Source organism: Pelophylax lessonae (genome assembly GCF_965119305.1).
Source record: "Pelophylax lessonae genome assembly, chromosome: 6".
In the NCBI taxonomy this organism is placed as follows: Eukaryota; Metazoa; Chordata; class Amphibia; order Anura; family Ranidae; genus Pelophylax; species Pelophylax lessonae.
In genome coordinates, this window is record NC_138773.1 from 295,715,429 (window position 1) to 295,739,042 (window position 23,614).

At 43.1% G+C, this 23,614-nt stretch overlaps 1 protein-coding gene across 1 annotated transcript in view; it reads right to left on the reverse strand.

Moving 5' to 3' along the window:
• The window catches only part of SLC4A3 (solute carrier family 4 member 3), a gene marked incomplete at its 5' end in the record, with an annotated part of 84,978 nt that overhangs the window by 44,135 nt on the left and 17,229 nt on the right, over positions 1-23,614 (reverse strand). The window contains 5 exons of the mRNA XM_082260939.1: positions 79-295; positions 13,372-13,556; positions 19,270-19,363; positions 21,822-21,957; positions 22,283-22,418. Coding sequence (XP_082117065.1) covers positions 79-295; positions 13,372-13,556; positions 19,270-19,363; positions 21,822-21,957; positions 22,283-22,418 — 768 coding nt within the window. The remainder of the gene's footprint in view (positions 1-78; positions 296-13,371; positions 13,557-19,269; positions 19,364-21,821; positions 21,958-22,282; positions 22,419-23,614) is intronic.

Sequence of the window (23,614 nt, forward strand, 5' to 3'; positions counted from 1 at the left end):
GTGGCTAACATGAAGTTTAAAGTGCAAAACTAGAACAGATTACCTCCACAATGGTTATATGTATTGCTGTGTGCTGACCTTTTGCTTTGGGCGTAATGTGTTCCCTCGCGGAACGTCGCTGTTCACGCTCCCTCCTCTTCCTCAGTAAGTCTTTCTGGAAGGTGGCGATGGTGCGCAGCAGATCCTTCCCCTGAACCTCGCATGGAGGGAGCACCATACTACAATCCAGAAACTCATTAATGGCATTCAGGAGGTCTTGACGTTCTGCGGCCATGTATGCAGCTTCATGAAAAACCTGAGAGAGGAAAGAAGAACCTTCATCATTATGTCAGAGTTGATGGTTCGTAGACGATCTTACGCTCCATTATGATGTTGTTGGGATAAATTAGATACAATAGTCACTATTCTCAAAGTATCTTACTCCAAGTGTCTTTAAAAGTGGAATACCTGCAGAGAATAAATGTATACTTAAAGCTGAATTCCAGGTATGGCAATTTATATATCTCCATTCATCCAGCTTGGACTAATGGAAGTATGTAAAAGCCATAGAAATTGTAAGGGTGTTGGTATATGGCGCTACCACTGAAAACTGTGTGTAGAAACCTCAGTCAACAATTCTAATATTAGTCCTGTGTTGAACCAGAAAACTTCATATTTTCAAATTTAACAAAGTGCATATACCAACACCCTTACAATTTCAATTTTTCACTACCTTAGTGGTAGGTTGGTGGCAGCTTTAACCACAATTTTTGAATTAGGCACTCCATAGCGCAGGTATACCCCCCTTTTTTCACATGTAAGAGCCATGTCTAAGCACAGGTGTGTGAAACACGTCTGCTGAATTGTTCTTTGAACTGTGAGTGCATGTCATGTCATTTTTAGCTGGATGTGCCGCTGCCTTTGCTCTCTTTTGTCTCCACTCCATGGTTGCGAACCCTGGCATGCACCCAGCACTCTACAGACAGCTACTTGGTTCCACCTATGGTGGTGTAACTTTTGATTGTCTGCCTTGAGCAAACCCTTTTGTTGTCCTATGTTAAAGCCAAACCTGTGTGATCCCCATGGAAGGTGCAAATCACTGCAGTAGGGATCGCTACTACAGTGATCAACAAACACTAGCTTCTAGTTCCTTTACTGAGCAGCTACCCTGCTGCATTGTAAACACAGTAGGTCACTTACATGGCACAGGTGCCATTTAGGGAATACTTTGCACTTTCTTGTTGATTGGATGAGGTGGACATATGAAACTGGGATGTCATAATCTGCATCATGCTGTTATTGTTCTGTAGAATGCTAAAATTTTTTAGTGATTTTGAACCACTATACCTTGTTTACTCACCTGATTTAGCATCTCCCTCTATATAGTGCTAGTTAGTTCTGTCCTAGCTTGACCCTCCCTGTTTTCCTCAGAAATTTCCACAGTCAGCGTTAGTACTTTGCAGAGATGGGACTTAAGAAAGTCATTGTCTTCTTGAATTTCAAAGGACTGGCAAAACATCCCCTGTACTGCAATTTACTGATTGGATTCAACTTGTGTGTCTCATTGAAGAGTTAAGCTGCCTGTGGAGCGTGTCAAGTCAGCAAATGACCATACTGTCCAGACAGACTGCGTCTAAAGAGGCATTTGAAACATAACAATGTGTTGCATGCCCATACTTTTAGTGTGTGAGTATAAACTTTATTTTATACTGTTATCATGTTTAGAAGGGGGGGGGCGTGGCTTGCGAGCACTGGAAGATGGCCGCTTAAGCCCAGCAAAACCGACTAGAGACACCCAGCCATTCAGGGGGATACCAGCATCCATCAGGCTTCCTATCTCCCTCTAAACATTCAGATACTCCAAGGCAGCAATTTCTTGCAAAACTAAAGACAGACACTGGCAAGAAAAACTGACAGCCTTCTCTTTTTGGCCGTCACTGCTAAGAGAGAAGGGCCAAGATGGCGCCGGCGGGCAGACCATGCGATCTCCATTCTTACACAGATCTGTTAGCAAAGGAAGGTTGCACTATAAAATATCAATAATTAATATTGAATAATATGCAAGTAAAAACATGAAGTTCATACTGAAGTCTATAAACCATGTGAAATAGTGAATAAACTGATGAAATGAACTGAAGAAATAAAATGAACAATCATGTGATTCTTCAGTGAGAAATCCCAACACCACCCCTAGTGAATCCGTTACCAAACGAGGATGGCTCTGTACCAAAAAATAGGACCATAAAGGGCATCTGCGCGTGTAATAGACACCTCCAGGGCATCTAGATTGGCAGATGAACTTGAGATCCCGATCCATATAACGCTATATCCCCAATTCCAATGAGTGTAGATATTACTCACCATGAAAGAAATATAAATAATCCGTCATAGTGTAAAATCGTAGGTCTTTAATTATGTAAAAGAATAAAACTTACAAACATCCGCTGTTTAAGGCAGTAAGAACACCATAAGATGAACGACAAAAAGTAAAGCTGGCCAGCTCTCACACCATCACCCGTCCTTGTGGGGTAATGCGCGATGACGTCAGCACGTCACGACTCGACGCGTTTCATCACAGATGACGACGTCCTGTTGTTCGGTCGTCCTTACATAGATCTGCCTGATGCCGACATAGGAGATAATGATGTTGGAACAGCGCCTTTCTTCCTACAAGATTCAGATGAGGATGGGTGCCTCACACCAGTCCACCTCAGGGGTGGGTACAGACATTCTCCCAGTGCATACCAGCATTTACAATCCTCCATTGCTACCTTCCCCACATCTGGACAAGCTGGTTTGGATACCACTATAAAGGATATGCTTCTCTAACTTCAGTTTTCTCTTATGTCTGATCTTTCTTCCCTCATCCACAAATTTTCTGCTGACAAGCAACAAATGGGGGATTTTCGTGAGTTTTTGGTGGATGCAGTCTGATTTGACCTCAGTTTTTCATATACAGGGATGGAGACCAATAGCATGACCTGCTTGTGTCTCACTTAAAGTCCCAAATATTTTATGAAATTAGGGATGGAGGCACTGTGCTTTACAGGTTAATGCCTCATATAAAGTCCCAATCTGTGTTTTAAACTGCATCTGCCAAGGGGATGGAGGTGTATGCTTCTCAGCTGGTCCTTCTCAGTTTGTACCATCGCTACAACATCGCTATTAGATTTTTGATATATTAGACCAGTCATGGATGGGAGCAGGCTGGGGGGGAGGTTTGGGCTGCCTCCCTTACACCTGTCTCCCATCCATCCATTAGCAGCCATGTGTAATGTTCTGGTACCTCTGGTACCCTTATTCCACTTTCCATTCCGTGTATGCGTCCCACCATTCTCTTCTGGTAGGTGCGCATACACCTTTAAGACCGATGCTGTCATCACTGAGCGCCGCAGAGCGGCTATTTCAACCGCCGGCGTTCTCACTCACATGTTCGTTCAACCGTCATGGTTGGATCGTCCCTGTCTGAAGTCAGCATACCAGATGTTACTCGCTCCTGTATCTCGCTACCTGAACTTGTTTCATATCTGATCCTGTGTCTCGCCACCCGATCACTCCCGGCATGCTGCTTTCACCCTTCACTCTTCAACCTGCCTTGCATCTATGCTTACAAGCGTGTCTCGCTGTGGAACCTCGCTACAGATCCCTGTATCTCGCTACCAGGATCACTTCCTCAGACCCGAACCTCGCTACTGATCCCTGTATCTCGCTACTGGATCACTTCCTCATCCCCGGACCCTTCTACTACTATACTATAGTGATAAGTACCCCGCAGGGGCAACCTCCATAACTTACACTACTACTATTGCATTAAGGACTGTTACTACCTATCCATACTATTCTATCATCTGCACTGTTACATAGATTGCTAACTCTTGAGACTACTACCATCTATCATCTGCACTGCTGCATAGATTGCTAGCTCTCCTGTCTACTACCATCTATCATCTGCACTGCTGCATAGATTGCTAGCTCTCCTATCTACTACTATCTATCCTTGCACTGGGTTAGTCTATCCTGTATTTGTCATCTGCTGTCCTCACCACCTGTTAGCATACTCGATACTAACCTATCTGCATTCCTAAATACCATCTTGAACTCTCCTGTACAAACCTATCAAGTGCTTACCATCCTTGTCACTGTTCACACCTGTCCCTTCAGCACATCACCTTCATACTATCATATACATCCTATCACTCCAGGAACATCTCATTGAATGTGTATATATCTGTATGTTGAAGCTGACAGGCCCACGGTGATGAGTCCTGGAGAGTTGGATCTGGTATTCAACACATCTCTACATGACTACTGAGTGGAGATTTTGCAGCTGTAAATCCAGCCTATAACAAAAACGCAGGAGCATTACACCATGTGCTTCTATTGTGGAGACACTTAAATTAGAAAGTGTTAGGACTGCATGTAACACAGGGTGCCGTGTAGTGGCCCTGCAGCTTACACATGCGTTTGCAAATGTGTGTCAACTAAACGCCTGTTCTTTATTTATATCAGAGACAGGTCTACTTGGTTGGTGGCAGACTGGAGGGTGATTACATCAAACTGGGGGCTGGATGGCTTCCATGCACCTCTTTTAATCCTTCTCAACTTTCAGTTTTTTTGAGCAACAAATGGGGGAAGAGAGTACAATACATAGTCAGGCAAAATAGAGGAATGCACTACTACAGTCAATGACTTAGTAGATGCATTTGAGGAAACCAAAGAAGATGCCTCGTGGATGAAAGCAGAGCCAGCGGATCTGGAGGACCGCTCACCGCACTTTAATGTTAAGCTGCGCGGATTGCCAGAATCTGTACCCCCTCGGGTCTATGTGATTATGCCTGTGACCTGATTCCTTCTCTCCTACCTGGCCTATCACCAGTGGAAGTAACAATAGATTGCATTCATAGAATCCTCAAACCCCCCCAACATCTGGTGGATTTAGTTCCTAGAGATGTCCTTATGCATATTCACTTCTTTCCAGTGAAGGAACAACTACTATCCAAAGCGAGAATACTCAACACCCTTCCAGCTCCCTGTGCTGATATAAAAGTGTTTGCAGATCTATCTCAGTACACCCTTCAATTGAGGAGACAACTAAAAAACCGTCACAAAGGCACTCAAAGGGTTGAGAAGCAATGCTCTAATCATCGCCATTGAATTTGCTGGTGACAAATAAATAAATGAAATGATCCTTCAAGCTTATTAAAACCACTTAGGAGCCTCAATGTGACGAGCCTGTTCTGGTACACATGACAATATGGTAACCATTACTGAGCTTATTCCCACAGTACTATATCAGTCACTGGAGACTTATAATCACCTAACAATTACTGGGAGCTCCATTGATTTCAGCAAAGCATATATATTTCCTGCGCTGGTAAAATAACCGTAATTAAACCAATTAAATGAAAGAAAATAAATGCCAGCAGGGAAGAGTGATCACATGGTGTCATTGTGCTTTTAGGCACTAAGTTACAGATCTCCCATAATCCTCTAGAAAGCTCAGGGCATAATCCCCCCATTTAGTCACATTAACCTTTTGCCATCGAGTCATGCTGTTAATAATATAAAATTAACTTTATTCTAACAAGTCTGCAAGATCGTTTAATGTGTTCCTTTTACACGAGGCGATAATTTCACTGTTCTCTCTGATAATTTGTAGCTCTCTAAAGGCTCCCTCTGCATTCGGTGAAATAATATTATAGTCAGTGAGAGAGATCATTATATTGATGGGAAGGTATTCTTTCTGATACCGATCATCACAGGGAAGTTATTCAGCTCAGTAGCTACATAATTTATAGGTAGAATATTTTAGAAGAGAAAAAGAAAAGTGGGGTGGAACTGTAAGAAGAGTTGTTAAAGGAAACTCTATTTTTTATTTTTAGATATGAAAGTGGTCAGCTTGATGTAGATTGTCTCATCATTGTATGGTAATATATTAAAAGCCTTAAAGCTAAATTCTGGCCAAAATAAAAAGATTAAAATAAAAAGATGTTTAAAAGATAAAATAAAAAGCAGCTTTTGTAACAATATTCAATTGTAACATGCAGCTCTCATCTGCAGTACTTTTTTTCAGCCACAAGATACCCTCATTGTAAAGGACAGCATCATTCTACCTTCTGAGCCTAGGCCATCCCGGACAAGCCCCCTGCCTGTGACTGGACAGTGAAAGGAGAAGCAGAACAGAGATGAGCTCATCTATCTATCACTCTACTTCTTTCCCTATCAGCAGGCTCCTTGTCAGCACATGAACTCACTTCCTGTCTGGTAAAACGCTGTCAGTGAAGAGGAAATGAGGATAAATCCTAATTAAGCTCTAGGTAACAGTGTAAAACCAATAGGAGTTCTAATCCTTCTCCACTCCATCTCAAAATATGAACAGCATCCTGTCTGATCCCTTAGGACAATCTTGCCCTGTACCTTGTTTCTTGTGAAACTTTAACTCCTTGCTCCCCCCATGAACTTCCTATTTAAGCACTTCCTGTTTGCCAGATTATTGTGCTCTCTCTAGTCGATAACTTGCCCCTTTGCGTAACTGCAGCTGTCCTTATCTCCACTACCACTCGTTACCGACCTTTGGCATGTTCCTCAACTACGATTCTGCTTGATCCCAACCTGCAACCACTTGTCACCAACCTTTGGCTTGTTTACTGACTATGCTTCTGCTTGATCCCTACCTGTTACATCTGCTACTGGACACCGGCTTGCTCATCTCCTGGTGGGGCGATCCTGAAAATGTCAACCTGGTGTTAACACACAGCAAAACCCATCTCCACCATCAGGAGCTCTGGTGAATAACAGTTAGCACTTAGACCCTGTACATAGAGTAAGCCTGTATCATCCTCTAGGGCAGTGGTTCTCAACTCCGGGCCTCAGGACCCATTAACAGGCCAGGTTTGCATGATAACTGAAATGCATCACAGGTGATATATTTTGCTGCTCAGTGATTGCAGTATTCTAGTCTGCATCTCCCCAAGGTGATACTTAAAATCTGGCCTGTTAGTGGGCCCTGAGGACTGGAGTTGAGAACCACTGCTCTAGGGTGACCTGCTTGTGTACTTATCCGGCTGGTTGGTGGGAGCCTCTCTACTGCTATAGCTACTGGTCTCCCGGCCAGACCCCCCGAATGCTTGTGCCTCGCTGAATCCCTTTATCTCATTGAAAGTGAGCATATAACTTGAAAACCTGTCCAAAAAAAAAACAGTAACAGCTATAATCTACAAAAATGCAAATGTTTTTATTAGCACAACAAATCATAATTGAATTTCTGAAAATGTCCTCAAACATGATTATAAACTTAAGGTATAAATCAAGAAAAATAGCCCAGGGAATGATATATTAGATGATTGTTCTGGGAATCAGGACCAGGGTGTTTTAAAGGGTATAACAACATAATGTATTTTAATGGCCCACTACTGCGAGCAAAAAACAAGCCACAAAATACATAAAGATTTAATGTAGTGTTAATGTATGTAAATGCATATACTATAAAATCAAAACAGCTTATTATAAATACCCTAAAATTCCAATATCTAATCACACACAGGGTTCATGTCACTGGGTTTATTATCAAATGTACCTGTATACCGTAAGTTTGAATGCAAAATTTAGGACCTGCTGTATCTGATGACATGCAACAGAAAGTAGGTCAACGAGAACCCAGCACATTGAAAGAATTTGAATGGTTATTCCAGCTGCAGTGGAGCAGCCATTCCCTATTGAGGTTCCTTTAGTGGTCACTATGGGTTCTTTGAGTGGTAACCAGTGGTTTACTCCTGTCTTGCCTGCATAGTTGCAAAGAAAATATTTTTTTACTCTCGACCTGTAAGGAAGTGTTAGGAGGAATTCCTGTATTCCTTAGTATATTTACTGGGATCGCTTTAGAATAGGGAAGTTAGGTGTAAAGAGAAGAAGCAGAATTTAGGTCAGGCCTCATGGGACGTTACAGTTTTTCCTGTCTGCAGTTCTCTATCACTTATTATTATTTTTTTTCATTTTGTGCTGTAAAGTAACAAGCACCAGTTGCACTATATAGAGATAATTTTTATTCTTTATTTTTTACATTTAACACGTAATTTGAACTGTAGCTGATAACTGCTGTGGAACCTCTTCGTTTGTTGCTGCTGTATTATCCTTCTGCAGTGTAGTCAGGGTTAAACTAAACATACATTAATTCAGACGCATAGCAGCCATCTTTAATGAGATCACTTTGCAATGTCTCCAGTGCCGAAGGCAGCCATCTTGGCTGGCTCTGGTTCAATCCTAGTGATTGGCTAATACAACAGAAACAAGGATAAAGGGTCTGCAAGTTGGTGAGGAAAAGGGGAGGACTGTATGGAAGCAAGCAGGTATGTAAGGAAAAGACTGGGCTGTTGCTGGCTGAACAGAGCCCTGCCATAGTTGACCACCATTGGAAGACACAAAGAGACTACTCACCTTCCCTCAGAGATCAGGAACTTTCTCCCTCTGAGAATGGTGTAATTTGTATGATTGCTGAGATAAGACTGTACTAGAAAATACTCCTACCACTTGTGAGAAAGGAAAAGAGGAACTGTCTCAGCAGGATTGAAAGAGAGAAATCACAGCAGTTGCTATACCTTTCTGAGAACTTGAACTGAACCACAGTATGAATCCAGAGAACCAGAGGAGGGCACCCTGGGTCTGGTAAGAAACTAATATTACACAAGTTAACCACCTGAGCTCTGGAAGGTTTTACCTCCGTCATGATCAGGGTATTTTTTGCTATTCAGCATTGCGCTACTTTAACCACTTCACCCGGGTTCAGGTCATATGACGTAATGGGCATCATCCAGATATCATTCTTTTTAGCCAGCGATTCCCTGCACAGTAAAAACAACCAGCTGGCTGTTTCCCTGCATGATTATTTTTACAGGTGGCGGGAGGGGATGCCCCCCCTTCCGATGCCCTCCAGCACATCTCTCCTATGCGATCTGCAAGCCATAGAATGAACCCACCAGTGGCAGATGTTTACTATAGAGCTGACCAAGGACCAGATGGTCCCCAGTCATCTCTATGACTCTCGGAGGCTGGAAACGACATCATAACGTCACTTCTCGCGCCAGCAGATGTAAACACTGCTTTTTTTTTTTTTTTTGTTAGAAAGCCTGCGGTCGATTTCTTTTTTTTTTTTTTATCTCGGGCTTTCCGGCCTAGAGGAGATGTGGGGTCTAGATCCCCCATCTCTCCAAAAAGAGGACCTGTCATGCCCTATTCCTTCTACAAGAGATGTTTACATTCCTTGTAATAGGAATAAAAGTGATAGAAAAGTATAAAATTAAAGGAAAAGTGTAAAAATATAAAAATTAAAATAAAATTAAAAAACCTCCTCTGTAACTCTAAACTGGTAACCTGTAAAAAATGTTAAAGCATAGCCTATGGAGATTTTTAAGTACCGAAGTCACTATTTACTAGGCGTAGCGTCATCTTTCACATTATACAAAAAAATCTAATTTGAAAAATTTCTTTGCAAATACCATGTGACATAAAAAGTTGCAACAACTGCCATTTTATTCCCTAGGGTCTCTGTCAAAAATATATATAATGTTTGGGGGTCCTGAGTAATTTTCTAGCAAAAAAAAAAATGATAATTTTTACATGTAGGAGAGAAGTGTCAAACTTGGCTTGGGAGGCAAGTGGTTAATTGCCAATTATGCGGTCATGCAACACTGTACGTAAATAACATTTTTATCGATTTTTATCTGCTACATGTCCTTGGTAAACAAAATCCCAATAAGTGTATATTGATTGGTTTGTGTGAAAGTTATAGTATTCAAACTATGGTATATATACTGGATGTTGTATTTTTTTTTTTTTTTATAGTAATGGCGGTGATCAGCGATTTATAATGGGACTGTGATAGTGTAGCGGTCAATCTGACACTAATGGGCCATACACACTATACAATTGTCTTTAGATTTTTTTCCTTTAGATTTACCAAAACCATATAATATGAGGTCAAATCTAAACACTTTCAATTTGTATGCAATCAGGCAGGCCCCTGCACTACATAGTTAAAGGTAAATCTAAAGGAAATCTAACAACAAAAGTTGTATAGTGTGTATCCAGCTTAACTGATGCTGTGTGGGAACTGAGAAACTGACACTGACATCACCAGTGACACTAATACAGTAATCAATGCTAATGCTATACACAGTCACTGTCCTAATGACACTGATTTGGAAGGGGTTAACATCTAGGGCAATCCAAGTGCCTAACAAATGTATTGTGTGTATTATGTGCTGCTTTTACTAATAGATAGGGCTGATGCAGGGAGAAAAAATCAGCCACATCTCTGTAAGGCCCCTTTCACACACGGAGTCCGTCGGCGGACTCCGTTTTTTTCAGCCCTGGTTCAATTCGCCGCTCCACCGCTGAGCAGTCGGATGACAGCTGTGTCTCTGCGCTGTGTGTGGAGACACAGCTGACAGGTCCCTATTCTTCTATTTGGGGGAATGGGATGGGAACGGACCGTCTGTCCGTTTTCATTCGATCCGATGCGCCAGACGGATGGAAAATAGGGTTTCCATCCATCCGGTTTTGACGGATCGGATCGGATGTCAGCAAACATGTCTCCGCTTACATCTGATGCCCCATAGAGATGCATGGGGCGTCCGTTCAGATCCGCCAAAAAAACTGACAGGCGGATCTGAACGGACTCCCTGTATGAAAGGGGCCTTACATGTACAGAGTCCTAATTTGTTAGTAAACACAGGGCTCTGTACTGTGATTGGCCAATCAGCAGGTCCCGGCCATAAATCATTGGTCAGGACCTGCTGATCGGCTTATGCTCTACTAAATCACATCGCAGATGAGGCGGCAGGCATGCACGCGTACCCCCTGCTTTGAAATGCTAGATCATGTACATGTACGTTATCCGGCTGCCCCGTCGTATATGTGCAGTGGTTAATCTGTTGTCCCTGGGAACTGTTGTGCTTTCTTCAAAGGCTCTAACTTTGCTGGCCACATCACACTTTTTTTCATCAACACTGGCCAGTGGGATAAAACTGGGACTGTTGTTGCAAGTTAGGACTGTCTTTATATATTGTTTTTAGGTAAATGCAGTTCAGCTCTGTTAATTACTGATAGAATACTGCAGGTGTTTAACCATATCTCTCAAAGCAATGTTAATGTCTTAATGATTGTTTGTATAAGTATACTTGCTAATCTTTTCTCCTTTTAGGCTATGTTTGGCATAATAAATTCTTTGAAATATCTCAAGGGGTGTCGATAAGTGCTGGGTGAGCGAAGTGTGTCATCTTCAGATGTGCAGAGCAATCAAAAAACATTTCCGTGGCTCCTCTGAGGGTGGCACTACGATATTATATCACTTTACTGATGATCCTAACATACTGTGAAGTGTAAATATAAAATATTTTTTTTGCAGGGGTAGTCTGAGACCTGAAAATTATTTCAAGGTCTTCTACATGGTTAAACTGTTGAGAAAGTCTTAGAGAAAAATAGGGGATGCAGAAAACATAGTGAAAAACCACAGGGAAAACAAGTGTAGCATTCTCTAGTGTACATAGTTGTAGAGTAGGTAAATTTGGCTTGGCTGGCAACCAAGCCTGGTTGAATCTGGGTCAGGGTTGAGTAACTCAGGGAGGCTGGGTGGCTCAGCAGACAGCATCTCTGGCAACCCCCCTCCCCTGCTCTCCTAATCCTTGAAGAAGATTCCAGAAGTAGAGGGTGGGGTTTAAGAGGAGCTGCCTGGAGTCTTGAGGAGGGCCCCAGCCAATCCACAAAAAGTGGGCTTGCAGGGGGCGGGAACCTCTTAAATACTCCTGAGTCCATGCCAGCAGGGGCAGTTGGGTGGAAGATGGAGAAGGAGTGCTGAGCAAACTGTCGGTGGCCCTTGAGGGTACCCCCTAGTCGGGGGGGATGATTTCGGGTCTGGGGCTTGGGTGCTGGAGGGATCCTCTACTTATTTAGGTTTGTGGGTGCCTCATACCCAAAATGTGGGGACTTTATGGGCAAGAGTGAATCGAGGCACCCACAAACCTAAATATTCGACTACGGGACGGCGGCAAATAACGACTAAAGGGCTCCATTGAGATCAAAAACCCCATTATCGGAGGGATCCTCTACAACACACAGAGGAATTCTTGCCTGGACGCACGGGAGCATGTTTGAGGACAGCGGGAGAGAGTCAGGAGTAAAGGAGTTCTCCAGGAGGAGTCAACCAGGTGGGCTGGTGAGTGTGCAGTCTGGGAGGACTGTGGAAAGTAGCCAGGAGGGCTAATCAGAAGGGCAGGTGCAGCCAGGCGGGTTGGCAGTGCCTGAAAAGGTGGCGTTGGGATCAGTAGCCACAGGAATGAAGCAAAACCATAAAGTACTCAGCTTGACTTTAAATAGGAAAGATTGGCTAACTAGCATCCAACATGTTGCATGGTCCAACTGAGCACTTCAGGTGAAGCTGAATAGTATTAGACATTTCCAAAATAGGCTAATAAAGCAAAAACAAAAGACCATAACAGTGCCTTCCATTTCTACCTGTAGGCTGAGGAGTAGGGGACGACCCAAGCAGTAGGCACCCAGAGGGAAGACATGGCACACACAGTGGTTGAGAAAGCGTAATGTGTTGTTAGGCATTCCAGATGAGATACAACAGCAGAGTCTTTTTAACAGTAAGAGCTGAGCAGAAACACTCACAACAGTGGACAGAACTTACAGCAGGAGAGTGGTACACCGTGGCCGGTAACATCTGGCAAAGGGGTGGTAGGGAGGCAGATGCAGTAAGCACAGGAGAGGAAATGTTTCTCAAGAAGTTTGTGACAGTCCCTAGGCTTTCCGTCCTTCTCCTGGATCTTTTCCCTGCGCTAGGTTACTCTCCCTGTCAAGCGGGTTCCTGTCCCTACCCTCCCCACATGCAGAATGTGTGCCAACTGCAGTAAGCCAGGGCTTTTTGTAAGCTCTGCTCTCACCAAAGATGACCGCAGAGGTCACACGGGTCGCAGTGTCCAATCTCCAATCGGACAACAGCCCACCCGAAGAAATGTACAGAGGCCTAAGAGGAATACGTCTTCCTTCTGTTCTCCACTCTCCCTGCAAGATGGATGCAACAGTACCACCTGTCTGGGGAAGACAACCTGCACCTGCCTACATACCACCCTGCTGTACAGCATTTTGCTTGCTACAAAGTGATGGAGTGACTTTATATAAATCGTGTGCACATTTTGTACATCAACAGGCTATGGGGCTCGCATACACTGTTTGCTTTCCCTCTTCATACCACGTTGCCTATTTGCCTACTTTATACACAACCACTTTCAGGTTTGTTTTCATAACCGTGGCTTAAATGGAAGGACGAGAAGTTTTTTGGGTCTTTACACCTGACAGTATACATAAAGTGATCCAACCAGGGCCGGAAGAACTTACCTTATCTGACATGAGGGTAGAGATGGAACGCCCCATCTCATGGTAATCCATATTAGATTGTGAGGGTCCGAGCAAGACAAAGAGGAATCGGACAGGAATGGGAACCTCCAGGACTGACTCCAGCAGGACAGCCTCATTGAGACGCACAAAAGCTGTGGCAGGACTAGCCAGGAACTCCACGCAACCTGCGGTATATATATTAGATAGTATTAACACTTCTTTTAAGCACTGTACCAATGACCACCAATACAAGGCCAGAGAACTCATCAGGGATTCATCACTGCAGTTGGGCTGAATTATTTTTTTGGATACTTAAAGACCAACTTCAATTTCGGGTTCCATCCCCCAATCCATGTACATACATTTTTGCTTTTTTACCATCTATATCATCATATCATAAACGCAGCAGAGATTCTCTTGTGAGCTCCGGATGAAGACTTCATGCCCTGGGCTCACAGGAAATGGGCTGAATCACACCGGGCATCATTTAAGATCAGCAGCAAAGAAATGTTGAACTGCACCACCAGAGCGGAGGGGCTTTTTTAGATTTACAAACTGTAAGGGAAGCATTTATTTCTTCTGTGCCCTAATATTGGGCTTTACAATAGAACTAAAGGAACAAGTTTTATTTTTCATTTTGGGTAGAGTAAGGGAGGGTTATAACCCATGTCAGGTTTTTTCTTTTGCCATTTGTGTCACATTGGGGAGATTTCCATTTACTTTCTTTCCCATTATCAAACAGGAAGTGAGAGGAAATCCCTCCAAAGTGAGGGAATCCCTGGTTGTGGGTGGGAACTAGTGTCCTCATTGGAAGATTTCCCTTATACTCCTGTTCTGGTGACAACCAAAAATTTTGGATTCTATTTTACTTTCACTTTCAACAATAAATGGTTAACAGGACAAATTGAGGGGGAGAATCTCCCAAATAGGGGAACAGACATCAATAAAAACCGACAGGTGTTCTAAGCCCTCTCCACTCTATTCAAAACTAAAATAAAATGTTTTGCCTTTATTTACACTTTAAAGCGGTAGCAAACTTTTAAAATAAAAAAATAAGTTCTCCCTGCATGGTAAAACTATACTGTACTAGTATGCATCGCATACTAGCAAATATAAAAGACTACCTTAAAACAAAGCCCTCCGGTGTGCTGTCACTGCTCCAGAGGCTTCCATCTACCCCTAGTTTACCTTTGGGGTTCACGGGCTATGGCCGCTGGAAGGGCCAAAACGATGTCACTCCTGCGCATGCGCGTAAGAGTGACGGCCAGGGCACAGAGCTTTAATATAACAGCACAGGTATGCCCAGGGCGGCCCTACCATGGGTCCCAGTGGGTCCATGGGACCCAGGCGGCACTTTAAGAGGGAAGGCAACAGGGGCGCACTGCCCAAGGACTTAAGGTTCCCTCCCTCTAGCGTGCAGTGTCATCCTTGCATTATGCTCCGCTCTACTCCCCAGCCCAGCTCAGCCCAGCCCCGCTCCCCAGCAATGCAAGTTGTAATGCTGGTGAGTGGGGCAAGGGGTGGAGCAGCTGTCCCGGGCCCGGAATAGCACGGGTTCAATAATAGGAGAACCTGCCGCCAATGCAGCGCTGCTGTCCCGCCATGTTGCATCACTGAGCTGGGATCGGAGTGTAGTTGGTCAGTGGCGATGAAGAGGAAGAGGGAGCTTTTGTGGTGCTGCACAATTCATATACGTGTGAGCTGAGCTGATGTTTTTGGGCAGGTGTCTTTGCTGGATTGGGTATGTCTCCTTGCTGGATTGGGCATGTCTCTTTGCAGAAGGGGACATGTTTCTTTGCAGGAGGGGAAATGTTTCTTTGTAGGAGGGGACATGTTTCTTTGCAGGAGGGGGCATGCTTCTTTGCAGGAGGGGACATGTCTCTTTGCAGGAGGGGACATGTTTCTTTGCAGGAGGGGGCATGTCTCTTTGCAGGAGGGGGCATGTTTCTTTGCAGGAGGGGACATGCTTCTTTGCAGGAGGGGACATGTTTCTTTGCAGGAGGGGACATGTTTCTTTGCAGGAGGGGGCATGCATGGGTGTACGCAGAACTTTTTTCAGGGGGGGGCATAATTTTAAAGTCACCCATGCTCCGCCCCTTTTTAACAATGTCATGAAGGGGAGGGGCTTAGTCATTATACTTATTTTGAGTATTTATTTTTAAAAGGCAAACGGCAGCATTTATTTTTAAAGCATTTGTTAACCTAAAAAAAAAAATTATCCTGATCCCTTAAAGCATGTTATACAGCACAGTGCTTGTGCTGTGTAATTTGGTCCCCCCCCCCCCCCCGTATCACCTAAAATACCTGGCTGATAATGCCTGGCTATGTCCTCCCCTCTGTAAACTGACCACGGTATTCCATGGCTGCTGAGCCCTGACTTCGTGGTCAGTTTACGTGCCTCCGTCATCCGCAGCCCTCCTGTCCTCCTCTGTCCTCTCTTCCCCCTCCCTCCCTGCCTGTCTGCTCCTGTGTCAGTGCCCCTCCCCTCCTGTTGCTGTAGTTTCATTTAAAGTTTCATATTCTGTCTACACTCTGTTTAATAATCCTGTGTGCCCCTGTATCTGTGTTTTATAAAAATAAGCCATTCTTTACAAGTTTTCAGAGCGCCTATTGCCGCTCACATGACCTGCCGCCTCTCCTCTCCCCCTCCCCTCCTCCTCCCCTCCAGATTGATGACAGCGAGGAATACTCGGCCCCCCCGCTGCAGGCAGCTGTCAGACGGGAAGAGGAGAGAGCCGACGGGTCATGTGAGCAGTGCTCGGCGCTCTGAAAAATTAAATTGGTAAAGAGCACCTTATTTTTTTAAAACACAGGCACAGGGGCACACAGGGTTATAAAACAGACCAGAAAAGGATGGTATGAAGTGGCTTAACAACCACTTTAAAGGGGCGGTTGAGATTCCAGGTGGGGGGGGGGGGGGATTTCCTCTCACTTCCTGTTTGGCTATGGGACAGGAAGTGAAGGGAAATATCCGCAATGGGACACAGATGGCAAAAAAAATCCTGACAGGGGTTATAACCGTTCCTTGCTCTAAAATGAAAAAAATAAAAAATAATTGTTTGCCTATAGTTCTGCTTTAACTTACTGATAAGCTTTATTATAAGCTTACCTGTAGGTATAAATCAACTACCACTTTAAGATACTTACTTAATGGCCATTTGAGCCTTTCAGAGCTGTGTGGATCACAAATTTCCCACGTTCAATAAATATCACATGTAGTCATTTACCTGCATCATGAGCAGAGGTCATTGACGTGTCAATGCTTAGACCAAATTTAGCAGTGTCAGTATGTTACAGTTAAAGAATCGGCAGTATAAATTGATGCTTGGTAATACCTTCAAGTTTTAGGTTGAGGAGTGCTTCTGGTATAATGTTTTACTAATTTCCCTATTTAGATTTATCCTTATAGGTTTATACATGTACAAAAATGTGCATTTAAAAAAATAAATTTAAATATTTTCTGTTAATTCATATTATTTATATGTTTATATTTGCAATACTGTACTGCCTCCTTTAAAAATGTATTTCTCTCTGTTTGAGCAGCAAGTGCACAAGAAAGAAATACACTGACAGCTGCAGCCTGTAAGGTTTGTTAACCAATAGACCTCATGTGATTGCCGTATCGCAGCTGACATGGTGATCACATGAACAGGAACCGCTCTGATCAATTTCTAATCATTCTAATCATTAGGGCTCCTAGTCCCATGGGCATCATACTGCAAAATATTAAAGTGATTGTAAAGCTTCTAATTTATTTTTTTTTTAAATTAAAATAACAAACATGTTATACTTACCTGCTCTGTGCAATGGTTTTCCTCTTCTCGGGTCCCCCACTGACACTCCTAGCTCCTCCCCCTTGACCAGTGCCCCCAATAGCAAGCCGTTTGTTATGGGGGCACTGGTGCGTGCTTGCTCCCGAGCCCTGCTCTATGCATTCATAAGACACATAGAGCTGTGACTAGACCCTGCCCCCCCCGCTCCCTCCTCATTGGCTTACTGGTTGTGATTGACAGCAGCGGGAGCCACTGGCTGTCTCAGCCAATGAGGAGAGGGAGTCCAGGGACAGCTGAGGTTCTCGTGCACATCACTGGACCGAGATGGAACTCAAACTTGATATAGTATATATTATATTATACTCAGAATATTAGTAGGGGCTGTAGGGGGGGGAGCAGCACATAGAAGGTTTTTTTACCTTCATGTCATGCATAGAATGCATTAGTGCCGGTTCACACTTGTGCGGATGCGGAGATCGCATGTAATTCAGAGCGCACTGCTCCTAAATTACATACGATCTCATGTGCTATACACTTTGTATGGCTGAATTCGCACTGCATCCATAGCAAAGACGCACATGAGGCATTTTTCACAGCGTGGTTCACACTTGTGCGATCCGATTCTGTGCGAACTTGCAGATCGCACTGCAATATGCGATCAAACTGGGGGTGTCGTTAACATTTAATTGACACCCCCTGCGTATCGCATATGGCAGTGTGAACTGACAGATGTGGGGAGACAATGGAAAATGCCTGTAATCTGTCCAAAAAGAAGCTCATGTACCTTTTTGAGCGTTGGGCGTTTTGCTCACAGCGTCAAAACGCTCAGATGTGAACAGGGGCCATTGAAATGAATAGGATTTGTCTTGTTGGGCATTTTGAGAGCTGATCCTAGAGCAGAAAAACTCCCCAAAAACGCCCCAAAACGCCTAGATGTGAACGGAGCCTTACAATCAAATAAATAAATAAAGAAAAATAATAAATAAATACAAACAATGAATAATGAACAATAAATCCAATGAATAAACAACATATATAAATAAATCAACTGCTAACCCTAACCCCATAACCTTAATTTAAAAAAAAAAATGAATTAATTAATAATAAATAAATAAATAAATATTAAAAAAAATCGCGGGACGCAATACGCTCCAAAGAAGCTCTTGTACTTTTTGGGGCGTAATGCGTCCCGCAATTTTTTTTTTGCGCGATGTTACAGCGATTCGGCAGGCGGAAATCGCGGCAACATCGCTCAGCGTTTGGGGTGCTATTGCAAATCACGGCCAACGCACAGGCGTCCCGCGATTTGCAACAATCTCCGGATCGCGGTCGGAATCGCAGCGATTCTGCCCGCGATCCATACGCTGACATGTGAATGCAGCCTTAAAATTCCTGTAATATATATTTTTTTCTTTTGACATATCTGTTTTGGGATATGGTGTAGTTTTCATTCTCTATGAGATGCCCTGATTTTCCCATATTTTCCTAAGTACAGTACATGCACATCATAAAGACACTGATGCAGATGGCAAAAAGTGTTATCAAAGTTATGTTAGTTTTTGATGCCTAACTAAAAATGTTAAAATATGCAAACTTTCAAAAGACTAAAGTTCCTTGTCAATTTTTATTATCATTATTAATATTTACATTTTTACTTCTATGTGCCTTTGTTCAGAATCTGTATATATTTTTAGGTATTTCAGCTTTCGTCTGTCAATACGCCTAAAGAAGGAGCCTAGCAATCCCAAAATTTTGCCTTGTTATATTTTCAGTTAAGCTGGAAACACACTATACAACTTTTGTGGTTAGATTTCCTTTAGATTAAAGCTGGATACACACTATCCAACTTTTGTGGTTAGATTTCCTTTAGATTTACCTTCAACTATGTAGTGCGAGGGCCTGCCTGATTGCATACTAATGAAAAGTGTTTAGATTTAACCTCATATTATATGGTTTTGGTAAATCTAAAGGAAAAAAATCTAAAGACAATTGTATAGTGTGTATGGCTCATTAGACTCTAAAATTCTGGACAAACAGTTGTAATAATTGTCTTTATTTCTTACAAACACAGAACATCACTTATTTTGCATTCAATATTAAGGGAAGAATAATCTGATCTACTAACCCACTAGCACAACGGTAGCCTCTGCGTTCTCCGGGATCTTCTCCATTAACTTCCAATGCTTTATACGATGACCATCAGGGCCGTTCAATGTTTTCTACACCAAAACAGGACAGCAAAGAGCAAGGTAATAGTCCAATGGAAAACCAATCCAACCTATATCTGTGTCCTGGCACATTTTTGAAACATTATTATAAATCGGCCCATGTCCAAGAGTCTCATATGGGTGTCAATTTCCCAAAGTCCTACTCAACCAAAGCAATTGGACAGGTCAAAAAACGTTGACTATCGCTATTCTATGCCACAAGATAAAAAAAGCCTTGAGATCATCTCCTCCTTCACTGTGTAAATAACACTTATGGAAACCAAGCATTCCTGTTGATAGTTGTAGCTGAGCCAGCAGACTTAAGGCCCGTACCCACGTACCGATTGTCGGCCGTAAAGATTCGGCCGACGACCGATCGGCCGATTGTAGGCTTGTTAGTATGATGCTTCCGACAGCCGACAGCGCACTTTCGGCCGAACAGAATCTGTCGTGCAAGCATTAAATTTTTGTTGGCCGACACCAGAACGGCCGATTGTTCGCCAGTCAGTACAGAATTCGGCCGACAATCAGCAGATTTGCAAGACTGGGCATGCTCAGAAAAGAAAAAACACAGGGAAAGTTAACCATCACATGACATCACTTCTGCAGTCGGCTGTTGTTGGCCGACAAAATTCGTGTGCAGTCTTTTGCAGTTTTCAACAGACACGACAGCCCTGGACAAAAGACGGCCGATCGTTCGGCCGACGATCGGTACGTGTGTACGGGGCTTTAGTAAAAAAAGATTGGATTGCACATCTGGCCAATTGCTATGGTCAAGTTCTTGCTTTCACAAACCTTTGCCCAAACCACACAAAAATACTGCTGTGAGAGGCAATTTTATTCACTTCACATCACTGTGAGGTTTATAAGTTACATGTATGAAATATGGAATATGGTTTACATAGTCCTACATCAATCAATAATATTCAAATACTTATTCTCCAAATTTCATTATACAGTGCAGGATAAATCAGATTGGCCAAGGAATCCAAAGAATTTTTATTTTTTCATAAAAATTGAAAGTAACAAGCCAACACAATTCAGGGGTTCAGGTCAAATATAAGTAATGGATAAGGCAGCAGAGGGCGCATGTGAGTTTAATGGTTTTAAAACACATTTATTCAGTATATTTGGCAACTTACACAATATACATGATGCATTTAGGCACTTAGGTATATACGCACACACATAGACAGGCTGCTAAGGGTGGATCTTTCCCTGGAGGAATATTCATCACCTCTGGCTAAAAGCAGACTAAGTGTAGCAATATGGTAAATTGAAGGCACGCTATAATATAGCAACTTAGTCAGGTTCTTAGGTCCTGTAGGCACGGGGGAGCCAGGCTGGGTTTCACAGTTACTGGGATCCTGTAAAAGTGGATGAGAGCCTTGGAATACATGGGGGGACCGGAAGATGGCGGGTAATGGAGCGCATGGTGCTCCGGAAGTGATGTCACGTGCGTGGGGGCGTGGTTACAAGTTTCAAGGCAGACCACCTCTTTCTCAAACCAATTGGTATATTGTGTAAGTTGCCAATTGTCTCATGAATAAAAGTGTTTTAACACCACTACCTTTAGTGCCTGTTCACAGTACCGTGGCACGACTTCGGGGGCGACTTGTGAAGTCGCGTGCACCGCGACTTCGGCGCGACTTGCATGGACTTCATATAATGAATGTCAATGCAAGTCGCTCCGATGTCGCCCCGAAGTAGTACAGGAACTATTTTCTAAGTCGGAGCCACTTAAGTAGCTCCTATTAGAACGGTTCCCGTAGCACTGCATGGGCCGCGACTTGTCAGGCTGACCAGTCGCCTGACAAGTCGCGGTAGTGTGAATGGGCACTTAGATGTGCTTTCTACTGTCCTTATATACTACTCTAGAGAATCTTCAATCTCTCGAGAAGTGCTGCACTTGGGTGTCCTGGAATTCTTAAAGAGTCTTGCCTGGATCTCCCGCATTACTTCCTCCTAGGGCATAGGTCGTATACACTTCCACTCCCAATTCATGTATTGTCCTGGTTGACGTGCTGGGGTCCCTCTTTAGGGCTTAATGTGCTGATTGAATGCTGGACTCAAAGGCATTAAAATAATTTGAAAAGAGTAGTTATGTTTTTTATTAAGCAGGCTTTGTTGTATGATTTTGGCTACTTCATAACACTTATAAGTACTATTTCCGAGTGACTTTGGAATCTTTGAGTCCAACCCTGGACTTGTAATCTCTACTGCGGCGCTTTTGCTCTTCCAAAACTTCTTTGTCTCTATGCGAGACATCTTCTAGAAGCCCTTTTGTCTATGAGAACTGCCTAACCAGAGTCACAGTATATTCTGTTCTGCACAAAGAGTTTCTTTATAAATTTGGGATCCCGATACCTTCATACACACCTTCCTATGTTATATTGGTTGCATAATGGACAGCCTCTCAGGAAAATAGTACAATCAGTATGATGGTTCTTAATCTGCAGCCGCCCCTCACCTGCTTGTTGTCTGGGTCAGCGTGGGCATTGTTAGTGTTGGTCTCTTTCTGAGGACTATTGGTTGGTACATGGTTTCCTACTCCAGATGTGGTGCTAGTCCGCGGATGATGGGAGTCTCTTCCATCATTGGGGTGGCTGGCAAAGAGCAAACATATTTTAAGACTGTCATTGAAATTCAGCAAATTATTCTTTCCACAAAAGGACGAATTAGCCACCAGCATCTCTCCCTTGCCTTCTTTTATGTACCCCCATGCCATGATTAGATTTACCCCTGTCTCCTCAAGCAATAGCTTCAAGTGAGATGGCACATCTGGTCATATAATATGCCTCTAGCTAAAATATTGCCTGATTAGCCAGTAATACATACCAGCATGCAATGAAGTACTTAGAGACCAACAACCACTTAGCCTAATAGAGCCCATTCATACTGGTTAAGCTAGTGATGGATAGCACACATTACCTGTGCTTCAGCAGCAGAGAGCGCAGGACATTTGAGCGATCTATGGTTCTAATCTGATCTGAAACAACCATTGTTTCCACAATCATCTGAACAATTCCCAGCATAGTAGTCTGCTCCAAGTCCAGAAGGATGGCTCCTGTAAGGAGAAATTCATTAAAAAGCGTTTTAGCTTTGTATGAGCTTATAGAGGGCCAGGGCCTAGCACCAGATATACAGTATGTTTTCATGATAAGTGCATGCAAGCTAAGTACAGGCATACCCGTTTTAAGTACACTCACTTTACGTACACTCGCGAGTACGGACTCAGCCTGGTCAGCTTGGCATGGCATTACTCACAGTTTTTAACATTGGCGTCTATGGGAAATCTTGGTCAGCTTGACATGGCACTGCTCCCAAACCATAAGTAACAGGGATACCAAACTTAGGGAGCAATGTGAGGGGGCCCAGGACTACAACATATTCTATTTGTGGCCAGCCAGCTTGCCTAGGAAATGAAAAAAGGTATTGCTTCACTTTAAGTACATTTTCGTTTTACATACATGCTCTGGTCCCATTGTGTACTTAAAAGCGGGGTATGCCTATAATGTGTCATTTTATCACCTGCAGGAATAATTACCTCTCTCAGATATCACAATACTCCCCCTGCCAATGTCTTTATCTGCTGTGCCTAGGACAAGGCCATTTGTATTCAGGTATCATCCAGAGTCCGCACCCGTTGATTGAGTGACTGGGTCAGAGATAACATATTCATGTAAAAGCTGGTGCCAATGGAGGTCTTGGCTGTGTTTGCAAATATCTGACACAGATCAGCCCCAGCTGCATTCTCTCACTACTTGTTAAAATGTTAGATTCAGACTGGACGAGGGTGTGTAACCCCAGTGCACCAAAGGCCCCCAAGATAAAAATTACCCTTTATTTAAATTCTCTAAAAGTATGTTTCAGGACCATAAATGTGAATTCCTATAGGGCAAGGTAAAAAAATATATATATTATACTTGTTTTAAGTACCTCCAAGTAACATTTATCTATATAGATGTCAACTTGTTTAGCAAAACAATCAATTATCCTGAGCTGAGACCTTTCTACATATGTATGGGACACAATGATAGCAATATCTCAATATCATCCCCATATGGTACTATCATATGTATACCCAAAACAGTTTTAAGATATATAACTGGGAATACTTACCAATATGGTCTTAAAGGATGTGGATGGCGGCTATCACTGTTCACCTGTCCCACCATGAAATGTACATTCATTTATATTTAATCTGTCACTGAAGCAGGCTGCAGTACCTTCTTGTTTTAAATCTAATATTAATGTCCCAAT